The sequence below is a fragment of the Echinops telfairi genome, unplaced genomic scaffold (assembly GCF_000313985.2).
Source record: "Echinops telfairi isolate 266 unplaced genomic scaffold, ASM31398v2 ScPeMD7_3533;HRSCAF=4204_0, whole genome shotgun sequence".
Taxonomy (NCBI): Eukaryota; Metazoa; Chordata; class Mammalia; order Afrosoricida; family Tenrecidae; genus Echinops; species Echinops telfairi.
In genome coordinates this window covers 92217030-92242676 of record NW_022107431.1, presented here as the reverse complement: position 1 = coordinate 92242676, position 25647 = coordinate 92217030, and the positions used below count along the sequence as shown (strand labels likewise).

At 42.2% G+C, this 25647-nt stretch overlaps 3 protein-coding genes across 11 annotated transcripts in view; 1 reads left to right on the top strand and 2 right to left on the bottom strand.

Moving 5' to 3' along the window:
- UBE3D (ubiquitin protein ligase E3D) overlaps positions 1 to 4808 on the bottom strand; it is a 185498-nt gene extending 180690 nt beyond the window's left edge. Inside the window, exon 1 of the mRNA XM_013003643.2 lies at positions 4701 to 4808. Within this exon, the coding sequence (XP_012859097.2) occupies positions 4701 to 4792 (92 nt within the window). The 5' untranslated portion in view covers positions 4793 to 4808. The remainder of the gene's footprint in view (positions 1 to 4700) is intronic.
- A 3858-nt stretch (positions 4809 to 8666) lies between these two features.
- LOC101647563 (cAMP-regulated phosphoprotein 19) lies at positions 8667 to 9062 on the bottom strand. The gene has a single exon (XM_004696290.3). The coding sequence runs from the start codon at positions 9025 to 9027 to the stop codon at positions 8689 to 8691; it is 339 nt and encodes a 112-aa protein (XP_004696347.1). The 5' UTR covers positions 9028 to 9062; the 3' UTR covers positions 8667 to 8688.
- A 2336-nt stretch (positions 9063 to 11398) lies between these two features.
- Positions 11399 to 25647, top strand: part of DOP1A (DOP1 leucine zipper like protein A) — a 101937-nt gene continuing 87688 nt past the window's right edge. For all 9 annotated transcript variants that reach the window (XM_045294485.1, XM_045294484.1, XM_045294483.1 and 6 more), the window contains exon 1: positions 11399 to 11476. The gene's annotated coding sequence lies outside the window, so the exon portion shown is untranslated. The remainder of the gene's footprint in view (positions 11477 to 25647) is intronic.

Here is a 25647-nt window from a genome sequence, read left to right as displayed (position 1 = left end):
AGAGTTAATATTACAGGTTTTTCTTTTAAGATTAGAAGAATAAAACTCAACCATATCAATGTTTACATTAACTCTGAAATACAAAAATGAATATAAAATACTCAAATTTGTTATTTAAAAAAACAAACAAAAACTTTTTACATACATAATTGATTGAAAGTACAGTAGTCTGTGACATAAGATCCATTTGAGTTACAACAAACTATGCTTACAGCTGTATAATTGGTTTTTTTCCCTCCACAACTTGTTAGTAATAAGCACTACATACAATGTTTTAGAATATATTACCAGGGAGGAAGGGGAGGAGGGGAGGGAAAGTCATGGGCTAGAGGGTAGACGTGATAATGTGGTGAAGGTGATACAAATATACATTTATAAACATACTGATAATAAAAGGTAGCATAGGTATGCATCATTTAATGTTCACAATGCATTATATCAAATAAGGACATTGAATGAGTTTGATGTTGGAAAACCGCCATATTAAAACTGGATGGAAGCCCATTTCTGGTCATCCCCATCACTACTACCACTGCAACTGCTGTAGAAGTCAGAGGACTGAGGAGCGAGCAGCAGTGACAATCACTCAGAGGATGCTGGCCGGCCGGAGTGAGCAGAGAAGGATGCAGCATGCCCGCTGCTCCTTCTGCCTGAATAACAAGAGTTGCCCAGGCCCTAGAGCATCCCCGTCCACCTGCCATCATACCATGCCCCAGAGCCTGCACCCACATCCATGGCCTCACTGTCAGCTCCCAGTAGTCCACCCATAGTCCAGTGCTCCAAATAGTCTGGGTACAGAGTCTTTAAAATCAATAAAGGGGAAAAAAATAATTTAAGAAAAATCAGTAGAGGGAAATAGAAATAATAAAAGGTGAACTGTTTTCCTTAAGAAGAAGACAAAAAACAAACTAAATAAAACCAAACAAAAACACCCATATAGGAAGACATACATACAATCTGATGTTGTTTAAATGGGGCGTTAAAGAACAAATTAACAATATCATGAACAAATGGAGAAACTGCTTAAATTACTACATTCAAGGGAAATGAGGGGATATTAGAAATGCTTTATACAATATATTTAACAAGGTAGAAGGGCCTGTGGGACAGAGAAGTGGCCCCTAGGCTTTATGCAAGCAGATCACCAGGGCTTCTCCCTCTATTACTGAATGGTCGACCTCTTCAATAATAGCCAAAGGTCTAAGCACTGTGCCACAAAGATGCCCAAGAAATTGACAAACAGAGTTAAACTTATTTGGAAATGCAACATGTCTAATATTTTCAAAATAACCTGAAAAGAACAAATCTGGAGATCTCGCACTACTTCATTTCAAGATTTTCTTTAAAGCTACGTTAATTCATTTGATTTCTTGATCGCTACTTTAATGGGCATTGATTGAGAAACCAAGTAAAATGGTACCCTCAACAACTCGGTTCATTGAGATGTTGCTTATAGGCCCAGTTGTTAGGCCTTTTGTTTTCTTTATGTACTCTTTGATCTTTATCAGTAAGTGATTCAAATCCTCATCCCCATGGCAAGCAAGATTGTATCCTCTGCACACAATGAGTCTTCCTACAATCTTGATACAGTGTTGCTCCTATAGTTCAGCCTCTTGGATTATTTGTTCAGCACACAGACTAGAGTGAGTATGGTGAAAGGGTACAATCCTAATATACCTTTTCTGACTGCAAAACATGCAGTATTTCCTAGTTTTGTTCAAATGACAGACTCAATCATCATACAGGTTCTGCATGAGCACAATTCAGTGTTCTGATATTCCCATCTGCTCACTCATCCATAATTTGTAACGACCCACATCGTGAATGGCTTTGCATAGTCAGTGAAGTACAAGTAAACATATTTTCTAGTATTCTCTGCTTTCAGCCAAGGCCCATTTGACACCAGCAATGATAAATCTTACTCTAAGTCTTCTTCTGAAGCTGGCTTGAATTTCTGGTAGTTCCCCATTGGTGTTAGGTTGGAGCTAGTTTTGAAATGGCGAGGGTGCTATAAAGACAGCTTTAAAATCTTAAAAAGCAAATATATGTCACTGCGATGTATAGGTATGGCTGACACAAACCTCCTTACATGCATGGACAATGAAGGAGGAAGAATTGACTTATTAGAACTATGACATGAGTGAGGCATATCAAATGTATCGTGGGGTACCAGAAACAATCAATAAAAGCTTTCTTGGAACAAGTACAGCCATATTCTTAGAAGCAAAAAGAAGGAAGGCACTCAACAATATGCACTGGGCGGTGTCTCTAACAATGGGCTCAAACATACTATTGTGAGGATGGCACAGGACTGGATGCCACTAATGACAACAATCAAGACAATGCCACATTTGCTTAAGAAAAGATAACAGATCCATAGAACAAGTCTAGATCTGGACCCATACTTACACAACCAATTGATTTTCAAAGAAGATGCTATTATTTCCAGTGGGGAAAATGATGGTCTAGTGGTAATAGAACACTGGATATCCTTCGTGGGGGTGGGGAAGAGCTACTTTATTTTTTATCTACTTTATTCCATATAAAAAATTAATTTGACAAGGCTTACAGTGCTCAGTGTAAAAGGTAAACTATATAGTCTCTCTCTTTGAAAACTTCAAAATCTTGAGGTAAGTGTGACACACAAAAACGAATTAACCTTAAAATAACTTGATATGCTGGACTTCATTAAAATTATTTTTTCTTTGCCTCACTAAGGAAAGGACTATGATGAAAATGAAAAGGCATGCCACAGATTGGGAGAAAATATTCACAAAACAGTAAGAAAGGTTTTCTTTTTGAACTAATGAATTCCTTCAATTCAGTAACAATAAGACACGCCCAATCTTTTTTTTTTTAATGGCAAACCTTTAGGACACTTTACAAAAGAACACTTATGAATGGCCAAAAAGCCAATGAAAGGGTGCGCGATATTGTTCGGCATCAAGGACATGCATATTAAAACTGCAATGAGATACCAGTTTATACCGACGAGAAAGGCTACCATCAGGGAACACCCACCACTTTAATGTAAGTGAAAATGCGCTACAATGGAAACGGATCCGCCCCTCCCTAGTGTGTACAGGGGTACCCATACTGGAGAGTAATTTGGCAGCATCTTATAAGTAAAGCACATCCATGCTTCTTGTTGTCAGTGGCCAGCGAGTTGATTCCAATGGATTGAGACGCCGTGCGTGCAGTATGGATCCGTTCAGCTAACTTGGATTTATTAAGTTGCTTAGAGAAGGGGTGGGGTGGGGCTGGGAAACAAGCAAACTGAAGAAACCCTTTGAGAAGGGGAAGCAGAACTTTTTTTGGTAGGCTAATGAATCTGAGCAATCTCGGCCCTGGATTGACTCTGCTCTCCGGCAGCAGGGAAAAGAGGAGTAAAACCTCCTGAGAAACCCAAACCCAAACTCGCTTCCATGGAGTCGATGCCAACCCACGGCAAGCCTCCAGGGCTGCCCCGGCGAGTTTCCGAGACTGCGACTGGACCTTTACAGGAGTAGAAAACCCCGCCTCTCTCCCACAGTGGTTGGTAGTTTTGAACTGCTGATCTTATAGGTCACAGCCCAATGCCAAACTGCAGGAGTCGAGAGTCCAGCCTTTCTCCCAGGGAGCTGCTGGTGGTTTTGGACTGATGGCAGCCCCATGTGTAACCTCCACACCACCAAGACTGGTAGAGGGCAGCTAAATACGCACCGACTCATCTCAGTGTGGTGCTACGTAATAAAAATGATATTCTCAGAATTTTTAACCTCTAACGTATTCGATTCTAAGCAGCGGTCACAGGAAAATGGGACTCCAAACTATTAAAACTGCTGTCATGCAAAGAGAATAGTTTCCCTAAAAGTTTCTTGTTCATGTAGTGAATAAGGATTTAAATGCTTGCAAACCTCTCATCAGAATTTGGGATATGAATAAAAGGGTGAACTTCAATAATGAGCCCCCAACCTTTGCTAAGCGTTCATGGAACACACGTTTATTAAGAGACTGTCAGTTTCTCTGCACTGAACAACATTTTTCTCTTTGAGGGGGCCTGGGGGGCCGGGGGGAGGAGGGGGCGGTGAGAGCAGGGAGAATGAAGGCCAATGAGCCGAGGAAGCTCACACATCGAAACGGATCCCAAAACGAGGATCCCCTAGAGAGGCAGAAGAGCCTTTTTCTTTCTTTTGTATTGTTTTGTTGTAAAAGCCAAATCTCTGCAGGTTTATTTCATGTCACTGCTCCGCAAAAGTTAATATGCATTTGAATCCAGGGCGTTAGGGTAAAATGTAGATTCTGGTTCTGAAAGTTCGGATGAGACTGGAACTCTGTATTCTTTTTTAGATCATTTTATTGGGGGCTCGTACAACTCCTGTTCCAATCCATACATCAACTATCGAAGAGCACGCTCAGAGCACACCGAGGCTGTCAGTGGCCGTGCACACCGGATGGAGGGATCCACTGCCTGCAGGATCAAGAGATCCTCACGCAACACCCGCACGGCTATCGAGTTGATTCCGACTCATCGCGAACCTACAGGGCAGCGTAGAGCTGCCCTGCGGCTTTCGGAGACTGGAATGGAATCAGAAAGCCTCGTCTTTCTCCCGCAAGATGCTCTATGCAACTGGAAGGCAGAGACAAGAAACTCAAAATTCCCGCCCCGCCTCTCGGCCCCTGGCAGCGGAAACGCCATTCGGGCTCAGCCCCGGCCTTACCCCAGGATCAGCAGCGCGCTCTGCAGCTGTCGCCTCACCTCCAGGAACACGCGCGTCCCCGCCGCCGCCGCCGCCTCGGCTGAAGCCGCCATGGGGCCGAGGCCGGCAAAGATGCTGATGAATCTGGGAGCAGACCGGCGGGGCGGCGCCGCAATCCCGGATCCCCGCGTGGCGACGCGCTGCCTCCTAGCCCACAGCGCCACCTGCCGGACCGGCGGGCCGCCTGCGAGGGATCTGCGCCAGGGGGAGGTAGGTGAATGGTGCAAGAAAGGTGCATGGAGACATTGCTGGGCTCCTCCGGGGGTCTTAAAGTCTTAACCCCGACCAACCTTTTGGGATACAGCGTTCAGATACAAACCACCGTATAGGGCACAGTAGACTTGTTCCATCGGGTTCGCAAGGCTGTATGTACATCTCTACAGAAGCTGCAGGCCTCTCTCCTTGGGAGTGGCTGGTGGCTGCTAACCACCCACCTTTCAGTGGGGAGCAGGATGCGGCAACCACTGTGCCACCAGTGTTGTTCTTCGGAAACGTAGTCTCCCTGAAAATGACTACAAAAATTACCGTATATTGAGTTTGTCAGGCTAGGTTGTCTAGAGAAACAAAGACAGTGACACTCATACCTGCATAAGAAAGAACTTAGTGATTTTATATCAACAAGGCATCCCAGCCCTATCCAACTCAAGTCCATGCATCCGATGCTAGCGGGAGCCTCTGAAGGCTCATGTAGCTGCAAGCTGATGGCTAGAACCAAGGAACAAGGAGAGAGATCACAGGCCTGTGGGTATAGGGTCTGCATGGTAGGACACCAACATCTTCAGCAATCAGGGAAGCTGAAGGGCAAGAGAGAGAGAGGGTTCTCAGCACCTCCCTTATGAAAATGCCAACCCGAAAGGTGGCATCAGACTGTGACCCAGTTGGTAGGTTAGACCCTATCCCTACACTTTCATCCAGGTCAAAGTTAATATAAAATCTAACCACCACATTGAACTCCATTCCTTTGGCTAACTTGGATAAGGATGGGACAGGAAGAGAGGGAGATTATAGGAGGCGCTAGAGCCAGGCACCCCCCACAGGAAGCCCAAATTCCCACCCAAACTCCACTTTATCTTGCTCTGTTTTATGAACTATGATAGATTGGAAGGAGCCCTGGCAGTGTAAGGGATTATGTTGGGCTGCTAAGTGCAAGGTCAGCAGTTCAAAACCACCAGCCATTTGAATTCACCATCCCTTCTGAGGGAGAAAAATGAGTCCTTCTACACCTATAAAGATTTACAGCCTTGGCCATCTCCCCCACACCCCCAGGGAGGGGTTGGGGGGCATTTCTACTCTTATTTGTAGGGTTGCTATGAGTCAGAATTGACCCGATGGCAGTGAGATTTTTTTCTTCTGAAAAAGTGGCTTCGTAGCTCCCTTCCATGGAAGCCAACAAATGTCAAGGCCTGACTGTACTAAAAGGCCTGCCTGTTTGGACTAAGCTGAAGCAGGTCAGGGCCCTGCACTTGCTTCCCTGCATGTCCCTGAAGGTCAGCAGCAGATGGTAGATAAGATAACTGGTGGAACCAGATGCTCTGGGTTCAAAGAAAGCCCCAAGGAGTCCACAAACAATTCTAGGAGTGTCCAGACCCCATATGCTAATTTCCATACATTCCTCACCACCCCTATAAAAACTCTTGCCCCCAGCTGTTGAGCACCACTTCCCTGACCTTTGGCTTAGGTCATGGAACCTCTCTGGGAGCTCCCCTAAGAAAGCTATTTCTGTCTCTGCTCTCCCTTATCTTGTCAGTGATGCCGGTTGTCTCCCTGTACCTCAGTTTCCCCTTTACACTGCCTTGGCGTTGCTTCTCATCTGAGATATGAACTGAGATTGAAACAGTTCGTTGCAAAAGAAACAAAGAATAGTAATTGCATTGTAATCGTTTTCTGATCCAGATTCAGAAGAGTGTGTGCCTGGAGCCTAGTATCTTGAATCACATGGTCAAGTGACCTTTGGGGACAAAGGTTGATCCCAACGATGAATTCCCACGGTTAACATTTGGAGAAGTAAACTCTCATCCCCAAACCAAAAACCTAATTTCATTGCCATTCCCTTGATTCCAATTCACAGGAATCCGACAGGACACGACAGAACTGTGCTGTAGGATTTCAAGGTAATCTTAGGAAGCCAATTGTGTATTAGAACTTAAATGCTGTGGACTAGGTTTGTGGAACACTGTGGTGCCCAGTAAGAGCCCTGGATGTGCAGGGGGGCAGCCATTGGACTGCTAACTGCAACAATCACAGTTAGAAACCACCTGCCACTCTGCAGACAACAGATGAGGCTTTTTACTCCAGTAAAAAATTACAGGCTCCAATCCTACAAGGGCAATACCATTCAGTCCTACAGGATTGCTAGGAATTGGAATCTACTCGATGGTTGTGATTTCTTCTCGCTAGCTCAGGGAGGGACAACCTGGCCCTTGGGAACTTGCCTGCCTGTGTCGTTGATTAAAACAGTGGTATTAGAGTCACATAGTCATGGGTCATATCCTGACTAAGGGCCCTGAGTCAATTTTGTAAATCTTTCTAATCGACAGTAGAGTACTGTACATATCCCCCATCAGGGCCCTCTTCCCACTTCTGTAGTCCCTCCTGCAACTGTGATGAACTGATTTGTGTCCATCGTGCTTTTGTGACAGTTTGCTTTGTTCACCGTGTCCTATTTACATGGCTGTGTCTCTGAATCCTCGGACACAATCATGGTCTCTCTCATTCACATGAAGTATCTTTGTCTTGTCTTTGTCCCGTTTAACACTTTGAATGAGGGACCTCTTTTCCCCCAGCACAGCCACTGTATCTTTCTCAGACAGACCAGCTAGTGGGTTCGAACCACCTAGTTGGTGTTGGGGCCAGGTCAGAACCACACAGCCCCATCCCCCAGCCTCTCAGAAGGACAACGATCTGCTGGACTTGCAGCCCCTGCCACCAGCATTCTGAGGAGCTTATCTCTCAGGGCAGGGTCCACACACCCGTTCCCCCAGCCTCAAGGCCTTGCAGCTGCAGGACTAAAAGCCTCCCTTCCCGTTATCAATGCATATGTCCTTGGCTCGGACCCTATAGAAGTCCCACTGCCTCACTGCTAGGTGTGATTGCCCTGACCTAACTCCTTGGGTCTCGGAACCCACTTGGGAGCTCACGATGCTCCTGTCTCTTTCTCTGCTCTCCCTTCCTTCCAGGGAGCTCTTTCCCTGCCCTAATCAAGCTGCTCTTAACCTCATGTTAAGAGCATGAGGTTGTCTCAGTTCTATCTCGGTTCCCTTCCCTGTCTCAGTGTTGACCTCTCAGCACTTTAACCACTAAATGCCCAGGACCCTGAAAAACTGATTCAGTAACATGAGTGTATTGGTACTAGAAAATAAGTTTGGAGAATTTGATACAGTAAATGGGGAGGGAAAATCCAGTATAATTTAAAGCCTTATAATTGGGAACTATCAAAATATAAATTCACAGTTAATAGAGTTACAATATAATATTTTAAGAAGCAAGACACTGGTTTTAAAACATGGCTTGTTTCCAGAAGAGTTAGTGATGTAACTCTCAAATGTCAAGGTCATAGTTAAACAGAACAAAAATATTAATTTCATTTGGGAGAGGGAATTGTGGGAAACTAAACTAACACTGAGAGAAATATGACTAGGACTATATTCCCTAACTCTGGAAAGCTAGTATTCCACTGTAGGAAAGCCATCATTTTGGTAAGTTAGAGATAAAGTTCAAGTACATAATTCTGCTTTAACTATCATTCGTACAGATTCTCCTCTAACAGCTATGTGGCCTTAAAGCGAGCACATGTTTGATTCTATCTTCCTATAGGAGTGGACGTTCTATTGCTATCTCCTCCCTTGGCGCACCCAGTCCCCCTCCTACCTTCCCCCAGTGCAGGCATTAGGTTTCCTCACCTGTGATCTTAGGAATTTTTTTTTTTTTTTTTTGCAGTTCAGCTCTTTAATCAGCCAGCCAGCTTGCTAGCAACAAGGGATGGTTTCCGCTGAGGAAGGTCCTGCGGAGTGGGAATGTGGTCACCAGTGACCTCCGTCTTATCTGGGGCAGCAGTAGGAAGTTGTTTGTTCTTCATTTTTGCTTTAGCCATGTTGTAATCCCCAGAATCAAAATATTTTTGCCCTTTCTGCAATCGTTTCCTTAAAAAATCTGAACCTCCAGGCTTTTGTCCCAGATGAGGATACCTTGCTTTTAATTTTGCTTCTTCAGCTTTCTCCGGACTAGTCACTTTATCTTCCATTTCCTTCTGCTCCTCCGCCGAGGCCGCCTCAGGGATTTCCGCGGACATGGCGCTCCCTTTCACTCCGCGGCTCCCGCGCTGCGGCTCTCCGATCTTAGGAATTTTACTGTGGTTACCACTCACCTTGTGACATACCTAACTACTGAACATGTCTAATGGCTACTTAGAAATATCCCAAGATAGTAAAGACACACTCTCTCCCTCTTCTCCCACCTCCACGTGGACCATCAAGAGGGGCTGAGATGTGCATGCTACCATAAAATGTGTCTGACTCTTTTATTTTACTCTCTCCTACCTCTCCTATCTCCTATCTCTCCTAGCTTCTATGACTTTATTATAACCTTTATATATATTATTGCCGTACAATTTCGCCTACAGATCCTTCAGTTGTTAGAGGCTGTTTTCCTCTGACAGGGAAGGGCCCCAAATTCAAATATAATTTATAGAGGCCCACTTATGAAGTCTTAGGTACATCTGACCCAATCCATCATGATTTCATGCAGCTCGAATGCATGTGAAAGTTGGGCATTGCATAAGGAAGGCAGAAGAACTTTCAATGCATTGAATGATGGTACTGCGGAGGAAGACAGAAAGTACCGTGGACCGCTAAAGAACAAACACATCTGTCTTGGAAAAGCCAGAGTGGTCCTTAGCGATGAGGAGAGCAAGGTATCATCTCTAGTATTCTGAGCATGTTGTCAGGAGACCAGACGCTGGAGAAGGACATCATGCTTGGTAAAGGGGCAGTGAGAAAGAGAAAGACCCTCAACAAGGTGGGTTGACACAGTGGCTGTGAACACTGGCCTCAGACATAGAACATTTGTGAGGATGGTGCGTTTTGTATTTTGTTCTGTGATCCATAGCATCACTATGAGTCAGAACTGACAGCACTTAACAACAACAACAACAACAACAGTAAATAGGACACAGACAAGAGAGATCATCCTGATGAGGGAGATAGTCAACATGAGACCATAATGGTTTCCTAGGATTCAGTCAGGAAGTTCTTAAATAGGACAGTGAACACAATGGAAATTGCTATAAAACCATGATTGGCAGCAGTTCAATTCATTTCCTTTGAAGGTAGGGCTACAAAGTGGGAATGGAACCATGATTGGGACGTGTACATTGTTGCTGATAATAAAAGCTTACAAATTTGGTTCAGGACCCAGCTACTAACTAGGTCATAGTATGACTCATGACCTTGTGGCCCTAGTCCCCCAGTTTCCATCACTGGCACAGTCAAGCAAGTTCCTGAGGGTGAGAGGACTCCTCCCTGGTGGCCTAGTGGATCACACGCTGGGTTGCTAACTGCAAGCTATTCAAAGCCACCAGTTGCTCCATGTTTGAGAATGGAGATGCTTTCTGCTCCTATAAATATTGACAGCCTTAGAAACCCCAAAGGGTAGTTCTGTTCTTTCCTATCCAGTCAATATGAGTTGAAGTCAGCTCAATGGTGAGTTTGGACAGGCCAAAGGTGTTGCCGCAAACTGAGGGCAAAGCATTATACAATGGCCTTACCAAACTCTTTAGAGGCTGCATCTCTGTGGAGACTTAAAATGGATTTAGGGCTCCAAATGTAAACCAGAGTCTTCCGCAAAGATTTTAAGCTTTAATACAATTTTAAGCATTTCCAAATAAAATACGTAAACCCACTTCTGCGAAGATACTAGCTTAAGTTTAATAGCTAGGGTTTCTAATATAGATAAACATCTGTTGCTACATAGATTTGCTTATAAATCACAGTAATTCAAAATCATGGATCATGGTAACTGTTTTATTGATTTTAGTTTACTGCTATTCCATCTCAAGTAATTCATATACTTGAAGGGCAATGATTTCAACTCCATATAGTATCATCTACTTATTTACCTCCAAGGCTACTAAATGTTAATGTTTATTAGAATATATAATATTTTTAGCATGTCACTCATAAATTGGTGTTTATTTTTAATGAATATGTAGTCATGAATTGAAAACATGTGTATATATTTTTTGACCCTTTAGTCCAAGCCAAGTGGTACGAAGCTCCTTTGAATAATTTGGCATCTCCGAGTTTTAGACTCAGGATACTTGCAATCATTTGGCTCCTGTTTTACAAGTCTCTTAACCTTCATGGGCCTCAAGTTCCTTATATAAAGCAATATGTATAGAAGATGCTATAGCTTTAAAAGCTGTATTGAATCCCCAGCCCGTGGAGCATTCTCCCCATCAAGACCTGGCGTGATTTAAAACACCTTCTAAAATTCCCTCCCCCCGCAGTAGTTGATGACCATGAGCCGCTTCCCAATACGGCCGCTAGAAGGCGCGGTGGGAACAACGGGAGGCGTGGCGCGCCTGTGGGGAGGATATCTGGGGCGGTCGACGTCGGCGTCAACGCCGGCGTGGGAGCGGACGCGGTGCACTCTGGGAGCTGTCACCAGGCCCTTGGGCTCCGGCCTCCGTGTAGCAGCGCTGGTTGCCTGGAGAGCGACGGGAAGAGGGGAACCCACGGCAGGTATCCGCGTCCCCGCCTCCACCGCGGTCGCGAGGCCGGCCGCCGGACCTAGGCGACCTCCTCCGCCTGGCTCGGTACGGAGCCGCGAGGATGTGTCGCGCCTCGGGCTTTTGCGGCGTCGGGTGTTGCGGTCCGGCCCCCGCCTGGAGCCGCGGAGGCGCTGGCCGCCCTTTGGGTTGCGGGGACCAGAGAGCTGCGCGGGGGCCCACGAGCCGCTGCGGGGCCTGGGTCTGGTGTGGCCGGTGGTCGGGGCCCAGCCAGGCGCGAGGTTGGGGTGCAGGTGGCACCTGTGTGGTGAGGGCGCACCGTGGAAGCTCTTTGTTGGCGGGATCCGCGCTCGACGTCCTCTCATTGACTCGGTGGTGGGTTCTCTTAGGTTAGAAAGGAGTACGGAAGTTTATTAAGAGGAAGTCAGGTTAGCCTTACGGAAGTTGTTAACAATTCATCACCTTTGATTTCTTAGTCCCAGAGTTGCAACATAACAGTAGTGACTTGTTTGGATTTCTCCATTCTTCTCCAGACCTTTGGGGGAGGGCGGGGTAAGCGTCCTCAACTGTCCTTTCTTAAAACGAAATCATGTGTTTTGATTTTTACTCCATCTTAGAGTTGTGTGAGGACTTTGAGAAGGGCAGATTGGAAAAATCTGATTTGGAGACTATAGTTAAAGCAACTTGTTTTCCTTTTGGATGATCACAGATGTAAGAAACAAGTGGTTATTTGCCTGAACAAGCCTTGAATTATGGAAACAAAATTCAGTTGTGATATTGCCTTCTATGCAGATAAATTTAAATTGTACACATAACTATGAACGTCAGCTACTTTTAGGGTTTGTTTATAGATTACTTAGGTTAACCTTTTGCCCTAAGTAGCTCACCCACCTGCTTGAAAGTAACTTTCCACCTGATAGACATGCAGTGATTTCCTTGAGCAAAGAGAATTTGTAGCATGAGGTAATTAAAACCACATGTAGTCCAAATGCTGGGTTTTAGTCATTACTTTCCAGCCACCCTTCTAAATGAAGCCCTTCCTCAGATTTGCGAAGTAATAGCAAGTAATATAGATGGTCTGATTATTATTAGAGACCCAATTATTGAATGAATGAAACCCCATAACCAAATGCTGTCACTGTACACAGTCAAAAGAGTTCTATTTTATAGTTATATAGGAGGCGGCTCTGACCCAGCAGTAAGAGGGTGTAGGTTCACATGCTTCACTTTGCCACTGGTCAGGTGTGAACCCTTTCAGGTCTGCGTTTCATTATCTACTTAAGGGAATTTGACAATGTCAGGGTTTTCCAGATGTTTCTCTGGAACTCGGTTCTAAAGCTGTTAATACATTGATTGCTCCAAAACAGTGTTCATTAGCACATTATCTGGGAACATACTAGGTTGAACTAAGTTAAATGATTTCTGATTTGCTCTTAATTGCAAGACTTCTTGGAACCCTGGTGGCCTGATAACAAGCTGGGTTGTGATCTGCATGGTTGGAAACACCAGCAGCTCCACTACAGAAAGACTGGGTTATGGGGTTTGCTGTTACAGTCTCGGAAACCCCCAGGGGGTTGCTACGAGTCAGTATTGACTCCATGGATTGTGAGTTTGGTTTTTAGTTTGGGCAGAATTTCTCAAACTTTTGCTATACTTCTGTGGAAGTTTATCACAGCTTTTTGTAAACTGACCAGATCAGAGAACTTATTTTCTCAGGTCCAACTTGTTAACATCCCCTGAAATGTAACGCCATGGAACCAACTCACCAGACTCACAGCAGCCCTCTAGGACAGAGTAGGCCCACCCTAAGTATTTCCTAGACAGTAAATCTTTATGAAAGCCTCCCACGTGTCTTAGAACCCCCATTTAAGAATTGCTAGGCTTCATGATTATTATGGCCCTTCTGTAAGCTCTCAAATGTCATGTGTGTTTTAAGTACTAACTCATTTATTATGGGTTTTCAGTTGTAAGTGTGAAGCATACCGCACTATCAAGATCTAGTGGCAAGCCTCACTAATAAAAGGAAAAAGCTTCTTAGTTAAATATCAATTAAGAATGCGCATACGTCCTCCTGAGCCTCACGTGTTAATTTATGACAAAGAATTGTTTTTCCACTCTTGATGTTTTTTCGTAAATCATAATCTGTTTTAAACTCTGCTTGATGGCCTGGTTACTGGAATGGCATCTTGAAGTGCAACAAGTGAAAATGTTGCTGATGGTGGAATTGTTTTCACTGTGAATGACTTACTTTATTAGTTACGACTTTTCAAAACTATGAGTGATAGAGGCCACCTGAAATACATTTGTATTGTTAATAACTAAGTTAAATGACTTCTGATTTGCTTTTAACTGCAAGACTTCTTGGAACCCTGGTGACCTGATAACAAGTTGGGTTGTGATCTGCATGGTCACATAAAACTTGGATTATTGATAACTAAGTGTAAGGTCCCTGATTCGTAATCAACTCAATGGCAGTGAGTTTAGTTTTGGGTTTAAGTATCAGCAAAGTGAGTTATGAGTCACAACCAGTTAATTCTATTATTTCTTCACTGCTGCCAAAGATGGGGCTTTTTACTTTGGTAAAGAGTTAGATACAGCCTTGGACACTCACAGGGGTTCTACTCTGTCCTATAGGGTTGCTATGATTCACCATCAACTTGATGGCAGCGAGGAGAAAGAGAGAGAGAGAGATCTTTTTGTTTTGTTTTATAAACCTTTCATAAGTGTTATCTCTGAAATAAAACTACACTCAGGTTTTTTTGTTTGTTTTTTCAGTTCTGACTCATAGCAACCCTACAGGAAAGATAATAGAATTGCCCCTGTCGGTTTCTGAGACTGTATACTCATTTCTTATCCTTTGCCTCTCTTGTCACCCAATAATTCGAATTTACAATACTGAAAAATCTACCCAACCCTTTTGCCAATTCACAATGTACATCTGAAGGTAAAGGACACAGGTGTGTGAGGCGTGAGTAACCTGGCTGTAATGGTTAAGGTATACATCAACATGGCTAGACCATGCTTCTCAGTGGTTTAGCAGGTATCTAATGATATAATTTAAGTAAATACGTAATGGTGTAGTGATCCTCCATTTCTCATAATGTCGTTTTTTTTACAGAACAGTATGGCCTTTGGAACTTAACGATGTCAATAAGTGAGGAGTATATTATGTAGAATTATAGAACAAATATTTTCATGTAATAACTAACAGGATAATACTATTGTGATAAGAGAGTATATCTTTTCAAAAAAATTCTTTAAAAATTTTTACCTTGTCATTGTTGGGAATATACACAGCAAAGCCTATACCAGTTCAACAATGTGCATGTATAACTCAGTGACATTTATTACATTTTTGAGTTGTACAGCCATTCTTACGCTGCTGTTCTGAGTTGGTCTCCCATATTAATATAAACCCACACTAGCTCCCAGGTTTCCTATCTGATCCTTTGAGTTGATGGTATCAATGTGATCCCATATAGAAATATCTTGAAAGAGCATAAAGGTCTGGGCAGATATATCTTGCTAGTTATGCTAAACTATTTCGTTTTAAGAAGACTTCAGGGGACAGTTTTAGTTTAAGGTTCAAAGGTTATCTCAGGGCAGTAGTTTCAAGGGTTCAACTCACATCTTTTTAAAAAAAATTTTTTTTTAAACATTTTATTAGGGGCTCATACAACTGTTGGGTTCAACTCATCTCTATGGGATCAGGAAGTTTGTAGGCAATGATTTGAATTTCCATTCTGTGTTTTCCCCCTTTTGATCAGTGTTCTGTACACTCATTCAAAATGTTTAGTCATGATAGTTGGTCAGAAATATTGTTACCAATGCTACTTTCACCAGTGAAATACTAGTGCCTTATTGTTATTAACCTGAAAGTAAACTTTTGTGTCAAAGGAATCTGAAGCCCTGGGGAACTTCTGATAATAGGGCAAGGCCATCACCATGGATTTGAAGATGACAGAATGTTCATATAAAGTTTATCTCATCTAAGGAGATAAGACGATAATCCTAAAAGAATTTTTTATCTCCTTCTAACTTCACTGAAGTTTTTATAGCTGTATTTTTATGATGCATAAGAAATTTCGAGTTCATTTTCTTCCCCTGAGATAATGATAAATTTTCCTCTTGAAAGTTTCATATGAACAAACAGGAAAACAAATTTCCTAATTCTAGAAAACACCTTATATTTCAAGTTGCCATAGTTAATATAGACATTTATTTCTTTTATTAGCTTAATGCTTAAATTGAGGGGTTTTTTGGTGTGTATGTGAACCACTTTTGTAAATAAACTAGTTTGTTACTATGTGGCAAAGTGAAATTACTTACTGTTCTCATATCCATTTCTCTATAACTCCAACCAAATGATTGGGTTTAAGCTATTCTCACTGCCGTCAAGTTGATTCTAACTCAGAACAACTCTATAGGACAGGGTAGACCTGCTTCTGTGGGTTTCCAAGATTATAAATCTTTATCGGAATAGAAAGCCTAGTCTTTCTCCCATGGAACAGCTTGGTGGTTTTGAACTGCTTACCTTGCTGTTAGCAGCCCAACTCATAACCATTACACCACCAGGGCTCTTGAAAATGATTGGGTGGGACCATGCAAATAAGGTATAGAGGACTTTAAATTGGGGATTGATCAGATTTGTCATTGTCCTTGACATAAGAGAGTCATTTCAGAAGCGGGAAAAGAAAATTCCAGGATCATCAAGCAAGAACAGCAACTAACGGTGACCCCTTTCTGAAGTGGCAGAGGCAGCAGAGGCATGAAGACCCTGCGATATTAGAGCGAAAGAGCCACACCAACACAGGAGAGGAGCTGCACCTCTGAAGCCAGGAGACAGTGAGGCAGGGCAGCAGGCCGGCTTCCTGCCCTACAGAGGCAGAGGAAAGGGACTTAGACTGAGGGCTAGAGACACTTGCTTGTTGACTAAGAAGAAGTGCTGCTGTGGACCAATCACTATATTGATTGATCAGAAACTGCTTAAGGTTTTCTAGCCCTGGCTTTGCGGTATTAACCTGTTAACTTCCCTAATTAACCTCTGTAATCATGAATATTGTCTGTGACTTCAGTGTGGCCACTGCAACATCATTAAACCCAGCAGAGCAGAGTGCCATGGGAGGAATGGTTGATATCAGAGTTGGGTAAGAAAGGATGGAGCCTGGAAGCAGGTCTGACCTTTGCCTTGTGACAGTCAGCCTTGGGTCTGTGTGAAGTTGGATTCTCCTCTGTACTGAAGCTTGGGGAGGTCAGATGTGACTACCCAATCGCTGTGCTATTTCCAAATACTGCTTAACAAAAAAAAAACCAGATTGGCAATAATTGGTTTACTGGTATATGCTATAATTTGATACTTAACCAAAGATCATGTTTAACTAAGGTTCTCAGATGCAACCTCACTTTCGAAGTAAGAAAATACCTATCTTGAATTCATAAGAGACACTTAAACAAGTGGGTTTGTTTCTTTGTTGCTACTATAAAACAAAGCAGCATAGAAGCAGTACAGAAAAATTCATCATTTTGATGTGACAACTGACTAATCTGAGAAACTATAAAAGCACAGTGGTCATAGTTTTTTGAGTTATATAGGTAAATAGTTCTACCATTTTTCAGATCAACTTGATTTTGTTATATTATGATATAGTGTGAATCTCAGCTGCTTGAAACCTCTAGGGTAGGTGTTATTGAACAATCAAAAGTGTTAGATAAATGGAACTTTTTGTATTAACAACAACTCAGTGCTGTAGAGTTGATTCCCACTGCTGTTGACCCTATGGGGCAGAGTACCTCTATGAATTACAAGACTAAATCTTGATAGGAGTAGGATGGAGCAGCTGGCGAAAGTTTCATAGGATGGTAGCTCAATGCCGGTTTTGTGTTCTTTTTCTCAAATGTAACCTCGGACCACTGAATATACTCGTTGGCTGTCTTCAAGATGATTCACAGGTACCCATGGCAGTATTTTCATACCCTCTTAAACTTGTCAAGTCTTTTTAAAAATTATATTGGGGGCTCTTACACCTCTTAAATTTTGATACCCTCTTAAACTGGTCTGACAATGTGTCTTTTTTTAAAAAATTACAATTATATTGGGGGCTCTTACAGCTCTTACCACAATCCATACATATATCCATTGTGTCAAGCACATTTGTATCTATATAGCCATCATCATTTTCAAAACATTTTCTGTTTAAGTCCTTGGTATCAGCTCATTTTTCCCACCTTTCTCCCCACTCCCTCTCTCATGAAGCCTTGATAACTTATAAATTATTTTTTTCTTGTCTTACAAGGACCACTGTCTCCCTTCATCCATATTGCTTTTGTTCATCCCCCTGGGAGGGAGGGTATATATCAATTATTGTGATTGGTTCCCCCATTATTCTTCCCCCACCTTCCCCTTCCCCTCCTGGTATTGCTAATCTCATTATTGGTCTTGAGGGGTTATCTGTCCTGTATTCCTTATGTTGTGAGCTCTTATCTGTATCAGTGTACATACTGTGTTCTAGGCTGATTTGTAAGGTAGAATTGGGGTCATGATAGTGGGAGGGGGGGAAGCATTAAAGAACTAGAGGAAAGTTGTATGTTTCGTCAGTGCTATACTGCACCCTGACTGTCTCGTCTCTTCCTTGTGACCTTTCTGTGAGGGGATGTCCAGTTGTCTACAGATAGGCTTTGATCTCCATTCTGTCCTTCCCCTCATTCACATCAATATGATTTTCTGTTCTGAGTCTTTGATGCCTGATGCCTGATACCTGATCCCATCAACACCTTGTGACCACACAGGTTGGTGTGATTCTTCCATGTGGGCTTTGTTGCTTCTCAGCTAGATGGCTGATGGCTTATCTTCAAGCCTTTAAGACTGCAGACGCTGTATCTTTTGATAGCCAGGCACCATCAACTCTCTTCACATTTGTTATGCACCCATTTTGTCTTCAGCGAATGTGTTGGGAAGGTGAGCATCACAGAATGCCAGGTTATTGGAACAAAATGTTCTTGTGTTGAGGGAGTACTTGAGTACAATGTTCATTTGCTACCTTAATAACATATAAATATGTATGCATAGATCTACCTATCAGTATATATAAATATTTACATATGTACAAGCCTGTATTTAGACCTCTATAAATAATGTCCTTTGCCTCCTAGTTCTTTCCTTTATTTCCTTTTACTTTCCTCTTGTTCCACTATCATGTTTGACCTTCATTTGGCTTTCAGTAATTCCTCTCGGCTACATTGCAGTTGATGAAACTTAACTAGTTATCCTATGCCCTCCTTGTCATTGATTTTAGATCACTTGTGTTTCCTTGTCCCTGGGTTTGTTGACTTCCCCCCTCCCCCCACCTCCCCCAGCCTCCCGCTCTCCCATGTCCCCCTGGAACCATCGGTCTGACAACATGTCTTAATTGTAAAATTTCTCGCAGAAGAAAATGATGGGGGCTAATACTGTAAATGTTAAACTCCATGATTTTGGAAGAAAAGGAACATTAGAGGACTTCCACATTTTATACAGTATTGTCAACAATTAGTTACGAATTCAAACTTGAGTTTGAATAATAGGATCCAGCAACATGATTTCTGTTATTTTAATGTAAAGGCTGTGTTCAATGTGCTATGTTTCAAAGCTATCTGAGATGTACATTAGTTTTATATGATTTGGTAAATGCTTTTTCAAAAAAAACTGTTGTGATTTTTAAAAGGTAAATATTATTTGAGCATATTGTTGTTAGGTATCATCCAGTAAGTTCCGATTCTTAGCAACCCTATATCCTCATATAACAGAAAGAAACAGTGCCTGGTCCTACCGCTCCCCATAGTCGTTGCTTTTTTTGACTCCGTTATTGCAACCACTGCTTCAGTCCTTTTCATTGAGGGCCTTCCTCTGTTTCACTGATGTTCTGTTGTACCAACGATGATATTCTTCTCTGGGACTGGTCCTTGCTGATGACAAGTCCAAAGTACCATGATGTTGCTGGCTGGTTCAGTTGGGAGGAATTTTGTTTTCTTTATGTTGATGTATAATTTCTACTGAAGGCTATAGTGTTTGATCTTCATCAGTGTTAAGTGTTCCACATTTTCTTCACTGTCAGCAAGCAAGATTGTGTTGTTAATGAGCCTCCCACATTCCTCATATACTATAGTTCCACAGGTATTTAAGAATAAACTCTTTAGCTATCTATTGCTTTGTAAATTAAATCAACTAAATTGATTGATGACAGTTTTTTTTAACATTAATGTATTGAGTTGTATACCATTTAAATTGTCAATAAAACTTTAAAAAAACTGTTGAATACAAATGTAATGATCTGAAATGTAAACCACCACCTAATTTACAATAAAAATTGTTTAAAAATAAAATATATATATAAAATGAAAAAAATAAACTCGTAAAATGTTCTCTAGGGTAGAAAAAAACAGCAAAGATTTAATTTGAAGCAAAATAAAACATTTCTCACCATTTCTGCTTCTGTGGGATTAAGGAACAGTTTGGCAGTAGGATTTTGATTTGAGTTTTTGTGAGGTTGCTGATAAGTGTCAGCTTCGACTACAATCATCTGAAGATTTGTTGGGGCTGACCCTTTTCTAAAGTAGCTGCCTTATCTGACTGGCAAATTGATTCTGGCTGTTGGAAGGAGGCCTCGGTTTCTTAAATTTTCTTATAGCACAGATTACTTACCCCAGAATAAGTGATTCTAGTAGAGATTAAGGTAGAAGCTATAATGTCTTTTATGACCTAGCTTGAGCAGTCACACCCCTTCACTTCTGCAGCATTCTATTTATTCCTCACCCATGACAGCCACAGTTCTGTGTGGGAGGGGACCACATACAGGTGTGAATCATTGGAGGGAAGCTCTTTGGGGCTGGTTGCTGCACCTTCTGAGGTCAGTTTGTGGATTTGTCTGTAAACAAACAGTGCATACTCCCTAGGAAATATATAGACAGTTCATTGTGGTCTCTTAAAGTATATTTAAAAATACATAAATGCCACTTGGCTTACTGGGTTTGCTTTTTAAAATTCTGAGGAGTCCTGGTGACGTAGTGGTTATGCACAGGGTTGCTAACCATAAGGTCAGCCACTTGCAGGAGAGTCTCGGAGGCCCATAGGGGCAGTTCTACTCTGTCCAAAAAGATCACTGCGAATCAGAATGGCAGTGAGTTTGGTTTGAGTTTGGGACATCAATTAAATAGGGGGCAGTGATTTTGTAGTCATAGAATTCTAGTGTACCATGCAAGATTTGGTTCCTGGCCAGTATACTGTATAAGGCCTGTCTGTCAGAAAAGACTTGCATGTTGCTATGATGCCTAACAGATTTTAACAGAGCTTCCAGACTAAGACAAACAAGAAGGAAAGGTGTGGGAATCTACTTCCGAAAATCAGTCACAAACACCCTATGATGATAACATTCTGTTCCATCCTTGTACATAGAGTTCCCATGAGTTAGGGGCCAACTCATCAATAGCAAACAGCAAAATGCCTAGTCTCTCTGGTTCTTTGAAGTGGTGGGTGATAAGACACTTAAGAAACTGGATTTTATTTACTTTTAGTTCATTTTAATATGTGGGAAAGATTATTACCCAGCTGCTTTGCTCATAACCTTCTTTGTGGTACTTTAGGGGCATTTTTCCCCCATTCATCTTTTAAATTTAAATATACTGTTTCATGAAAAGGAAACAGCAAGATTTTAAAAGTATATCCACGGAAAAGGTTCCTTCTTACTCTGCCCCTCAACCACCCAGTTCTCACCCATCCCTAGAGATAATCATAAGGGGATTCAAAAGTCCATGGAAGCTTAATTATCTTATCATTTTCTATAAGCTTTTGAAGGTCCCTCATATAGATATGCAAATTTTATTAATAACCCCCCATTTTTAATATAAATTGTAAAACCATAAACCAAGAGCACCCGTCGAGTAGACCCAGATTCATAGCAAACCTATATAGGGTTTCTGAGAGTCTATTTAAGTTTGAACTACTGATTGTGAGGTTAGAAGCTTAGTACCTAACTACAGTACCATGAGGGTTTCTTATATAAATGGTAGCATACTATAAAGCTGCCTTGTACTTTACTTTCTAAAGTTAATATGCTTTGGAAGCATTTTCTAAGCCAATTCATAAATTTTATTCATTATTTTTACTAGCTGATTGTATTCTATTACTCAGGTTTTGTTTATTGATCATTGATTGTCAGTCAAGCACTTTTAGGAGCTGGGGAAACGAGCTAAAATGATAAATAGCACCCTCAGTCACAGGATTACCACCTGTGGGAGTTCAGTTACACTAAAACAGCATTCTCTGGTAGGAGAAACACTGTGGTGGGAATTCACAGGAAAGAGACGTGTGTGTTAGTATTGCAGGACTGTGGAATGCCGGTCAGGGGAGGCTTCCCAAAGGGAGTGAAAACAGACCTAGAGAAGGTGCAGGAACTTGCTAGCCTGGCCAAGTTGGGATTTAGTATTAAAGCCAGAAGGAATAAAAGTCTTAGAAACAAGAAACACATATGCCTTTTTAATACCCAACTCTAATTTAAGCCATATTTCTGAATTGTTATATAAGTATTAAGTATTCATTAAAGAATGAGCCAAGTAAGAGGAGTTGAATCAGAGAAGATTTCATGTAGAGAAAGGCATAGCATTTTGAGTCTAATTTTGATAGAAAAGTTTTAAGTGATAGGAGCAAGGATTTTTTTTTTCCTACTGTATTCCCTACTCTTCAGCTGGGCTTGAGAATTCTTTGCTGTGGCCGTAAAGAACTCACAGACAATACCCACAATTATGGGGTTTATTAGGGACATTAACAGGTTACAATTCAACATACATACAGTTGGTCAGTTAGGACAGTTTCTTCTGTGCTGTGCTAGCAGGCATATATCTCTATGACCCTCAACCTCAGCCTTTTAGTCTGATCTTTGTTCTGGTCCAGCCATGTTACAAAGTTCTTTTAGGACTTCCAATAAATGCCCAGAGTACATGCCAATCTGCCATAAAGCTTCCACCCAAAGGCACTCAGGTCCAGATCCTTGGGCCAGCAAACCACATTCCTCCCAATTAAGTACCCAGAGGCACCTCACTTAAAAAGCCAAATAATCAGCATTCCTTGCTCTTCCATCTCAGGCTCTGCCTTCTGGCTCTAATGTGCAGGAATCTCTGTATCCAAATGACATGTTCCACTCTTGGCTTTGTGTTTTGCTGGTAGTGAGATCCTCACTTCCTGTTTCTGAGATGACTAATTTTATACCCAGTAGTTTGGCCTTCACAATCCTGTTAATATTCATGGCTGCATAATTAATCCCATCAATATCTTGGTGTTCATACCCAGACCTATCAGGGAAACAAAGGTTGTTTGGTGGGAGTAACAAAGACCATGGAGCCATGTTAAATAATTCACTACATTACAAAGGGCATATCCTGAGATGGATTAGGAAATGTAACAGCACTGAAATGGGATGGAGCAGGATCTAAACAAAGTGGATAGCGGCTAGGTTTTGCTTAGCTAGAATGTAAATGTAAATGATAAGATTCAGCAAATGGTTCCATTTATAAAAAGCATTTAATCATGTGGTTAAGAGTTTGGAATTAATTTATAAGAAGCTGAATGTCACACTTATAAGAGTATGTTGTAAGTGCTAAGTAAGCACTGGGTTAAGGTGCTTTTATGGATTATCAAGCTTCCAGCATGGAGTAACATATTCAAATAATTTTTTACTGTAGAAAATTAATTGGATCTTAGAGATGATGAAGGCAGAGGAAGTAGGAGGTTCTTGTAATAGTCTGGATATAAAATATTAAGGAGTCATGACTGGATGAAAGATGATGCTGAGCGAGAGAGCGTGGCATAGGACTTGAGAAGGAGCTGATTGACAGACATAATCAGAATAAGAAATAAAGCCGAAGTGCAAACTTGTGTGATTGAGATGATGATGGTGATGAGGTGATGTTGAGGTTATTAAGAGTAAGCTTCATCTACAGCTAAACCCCAACTAGGGCACGTGCCGCAGAGGAGGTACTCCACAGAGCACGAAGGGTGCTCGTCAGGACGTGCGGTGTCCGCCCCGGCACGCCACGGGGTTCTCAGATGAGTACGTCATCCGCAGCTTGGACCTCTAGCCACGACTACACAAGGCCTATTCTTCTCTCCTAAAGGGTAGAGCCTTCAGCCTACTCCTTCCTTTAAACACAAACGCACTTTGCCAGGCAGAGAAAAGGACTCAGTGGGGAAGCTGTCCTGTGCTTTCACTCTTAGGCCAGCCCTGGGCTCAGATGGGAGGGGAGGGGAGGGGATGGCCAGGAGGGAGGGCAAATGCCAAAACAGAGGAGGGGTGGGGAGGGTAAGGGAGACACACTACCACCACCACCACCACCACCCCCAAGATGGGCTTCAATGTCACTCCACATTAAGCACCGGGTAGCAGTGGGGAGTGCCCGTTTCGCTGGCTGGCCAGCTCCGAGTTCCCGAGGGCTCCACAAGCAGTGGGCTTGTCCGCATGCATGCTCCACTCACACCTGCCCGGTACCCGCCCTGGCTCGCGTGCTGCTGGGAAGGGGACAAGAGGAAAACCAGACAGATTGGAACACCCCTGCCCCCCATACACTTTGCAGGGCGCCTCTGCTGGGCTCCCCTGACCTGCAGATTTTAAAAAATCAGAGAATGATATTAATAGTGCCTGACACACTGTGTTTCTTGTTTTGAAGTGATAACCTAGAAGTCAAGAGAAGTGTAATAGTAGTGATACTGGTTCATGAGTTTTCAGTGTTTTGGGATGTCGGTGAGTACTTGGTATTTATAAAGGAACTTTGAATAAAGATTTTACCAGAAAATACCTGATTTTGGCTCTTGACTCAGTAGCTGCTTCAGAAGCTACTAGAATATCTAGATTAAATTCTTTATCAACAAAATAACACGTGAGCAAAGTAGTTTGTCCTTCATGGTTTATCTTATTAATGTTTTTGTTCCGTTTTATTACCTTAACCTTCAAATATGAAGAAATCTTAGAGACAAAGAAGCAGTGAAACATCTACTATAGTCTTCTTTTTTCTCCCCGAAATAGTTTTATAGCGTTAGAATTAATTCTACTTTTTTTCCCTGGCCCATAAGAAGAGTAACTCTTGGGCAAGACTGTTTATGAACTAGTATTTGCTATAGAATTTTATTTCTGCCTTATTCTCTTAATTTTAATAATCACAAAGCCCAGCCCAAGGCCGGGGGTGGTGGTGGGGAAGCTAGGATTCATAACTTTTAGAAGAAATATAAAAATTTTGTGGAAATATTTTAAACCACCACATATTTTTATCAGTTTTATTTTAAGGAAGATTTAATTCCCACTAGCTGGTATTTCTTTTTCTTTTTTTAAATCATTTTATTAGGGGCTCATACAACTCTTTATCACAATCCATACACACATCAATTGTGTAAAGCGCATTTGTACATTCATTGCCCTCATCATTCTCAAAACATTTCCTCTCCCCTTAAACCCCCGGTATTAGGTCCTCATTTTTCCCCTCCCTCCCTGCTCTCCCCTCCCTCATAAACCTTTGATAGTTTATAAATTGTTATTTTGTCATATCTTGCCCTGTCCGACGTCTCCCTTCACCCACTTTTCTGTTGTCCATCCCCCAGGGAGGAGGTCACATATAGTTCCTTGTAATCAGTTCCCTCTTTCCTACCCACTCTCCCTCTACCCTCCCTGTTTTGCCACTCACACCACTGGTCCTGTAGGGCTCATCCGCCCTGGATTCCCTGTATTTCCAGTTCCTATCTGTACCAGTGTCATCCTGTGGTCTAGCCTGCTGGTATTTCTTTATACTAGATGTTCATTTGTTGTTTAGTAAAATAAAGTGCTATCAAATTCAATTCTGTCCTGTGTTAGTTTTTTGTATGTCCTTCATGTTTCCAGTCTTAACCAGTGTTAATTTTAGCATCAAAACAAGGTGGAGGGATTAAGTATCATAAATGTTATCATATGAATATGGCAGAGAAATAACATGATCTATAAATTGAAATAAATGCCCGAGAATGCTCTACTGTTTTGCATCCCTATGTTGTGATAGTATAGGAGCCCTGTAGTACAGTGGATTCAGAGGTGGACTGCTAACCAGTTGCTCCAAGGGAGGAAGACTAGGTTTTCTGTTTCTGGGAACTCACAGGGGCAGTTCTAATCTGTCCGGTAGGCTCACTATCGAGCCAGA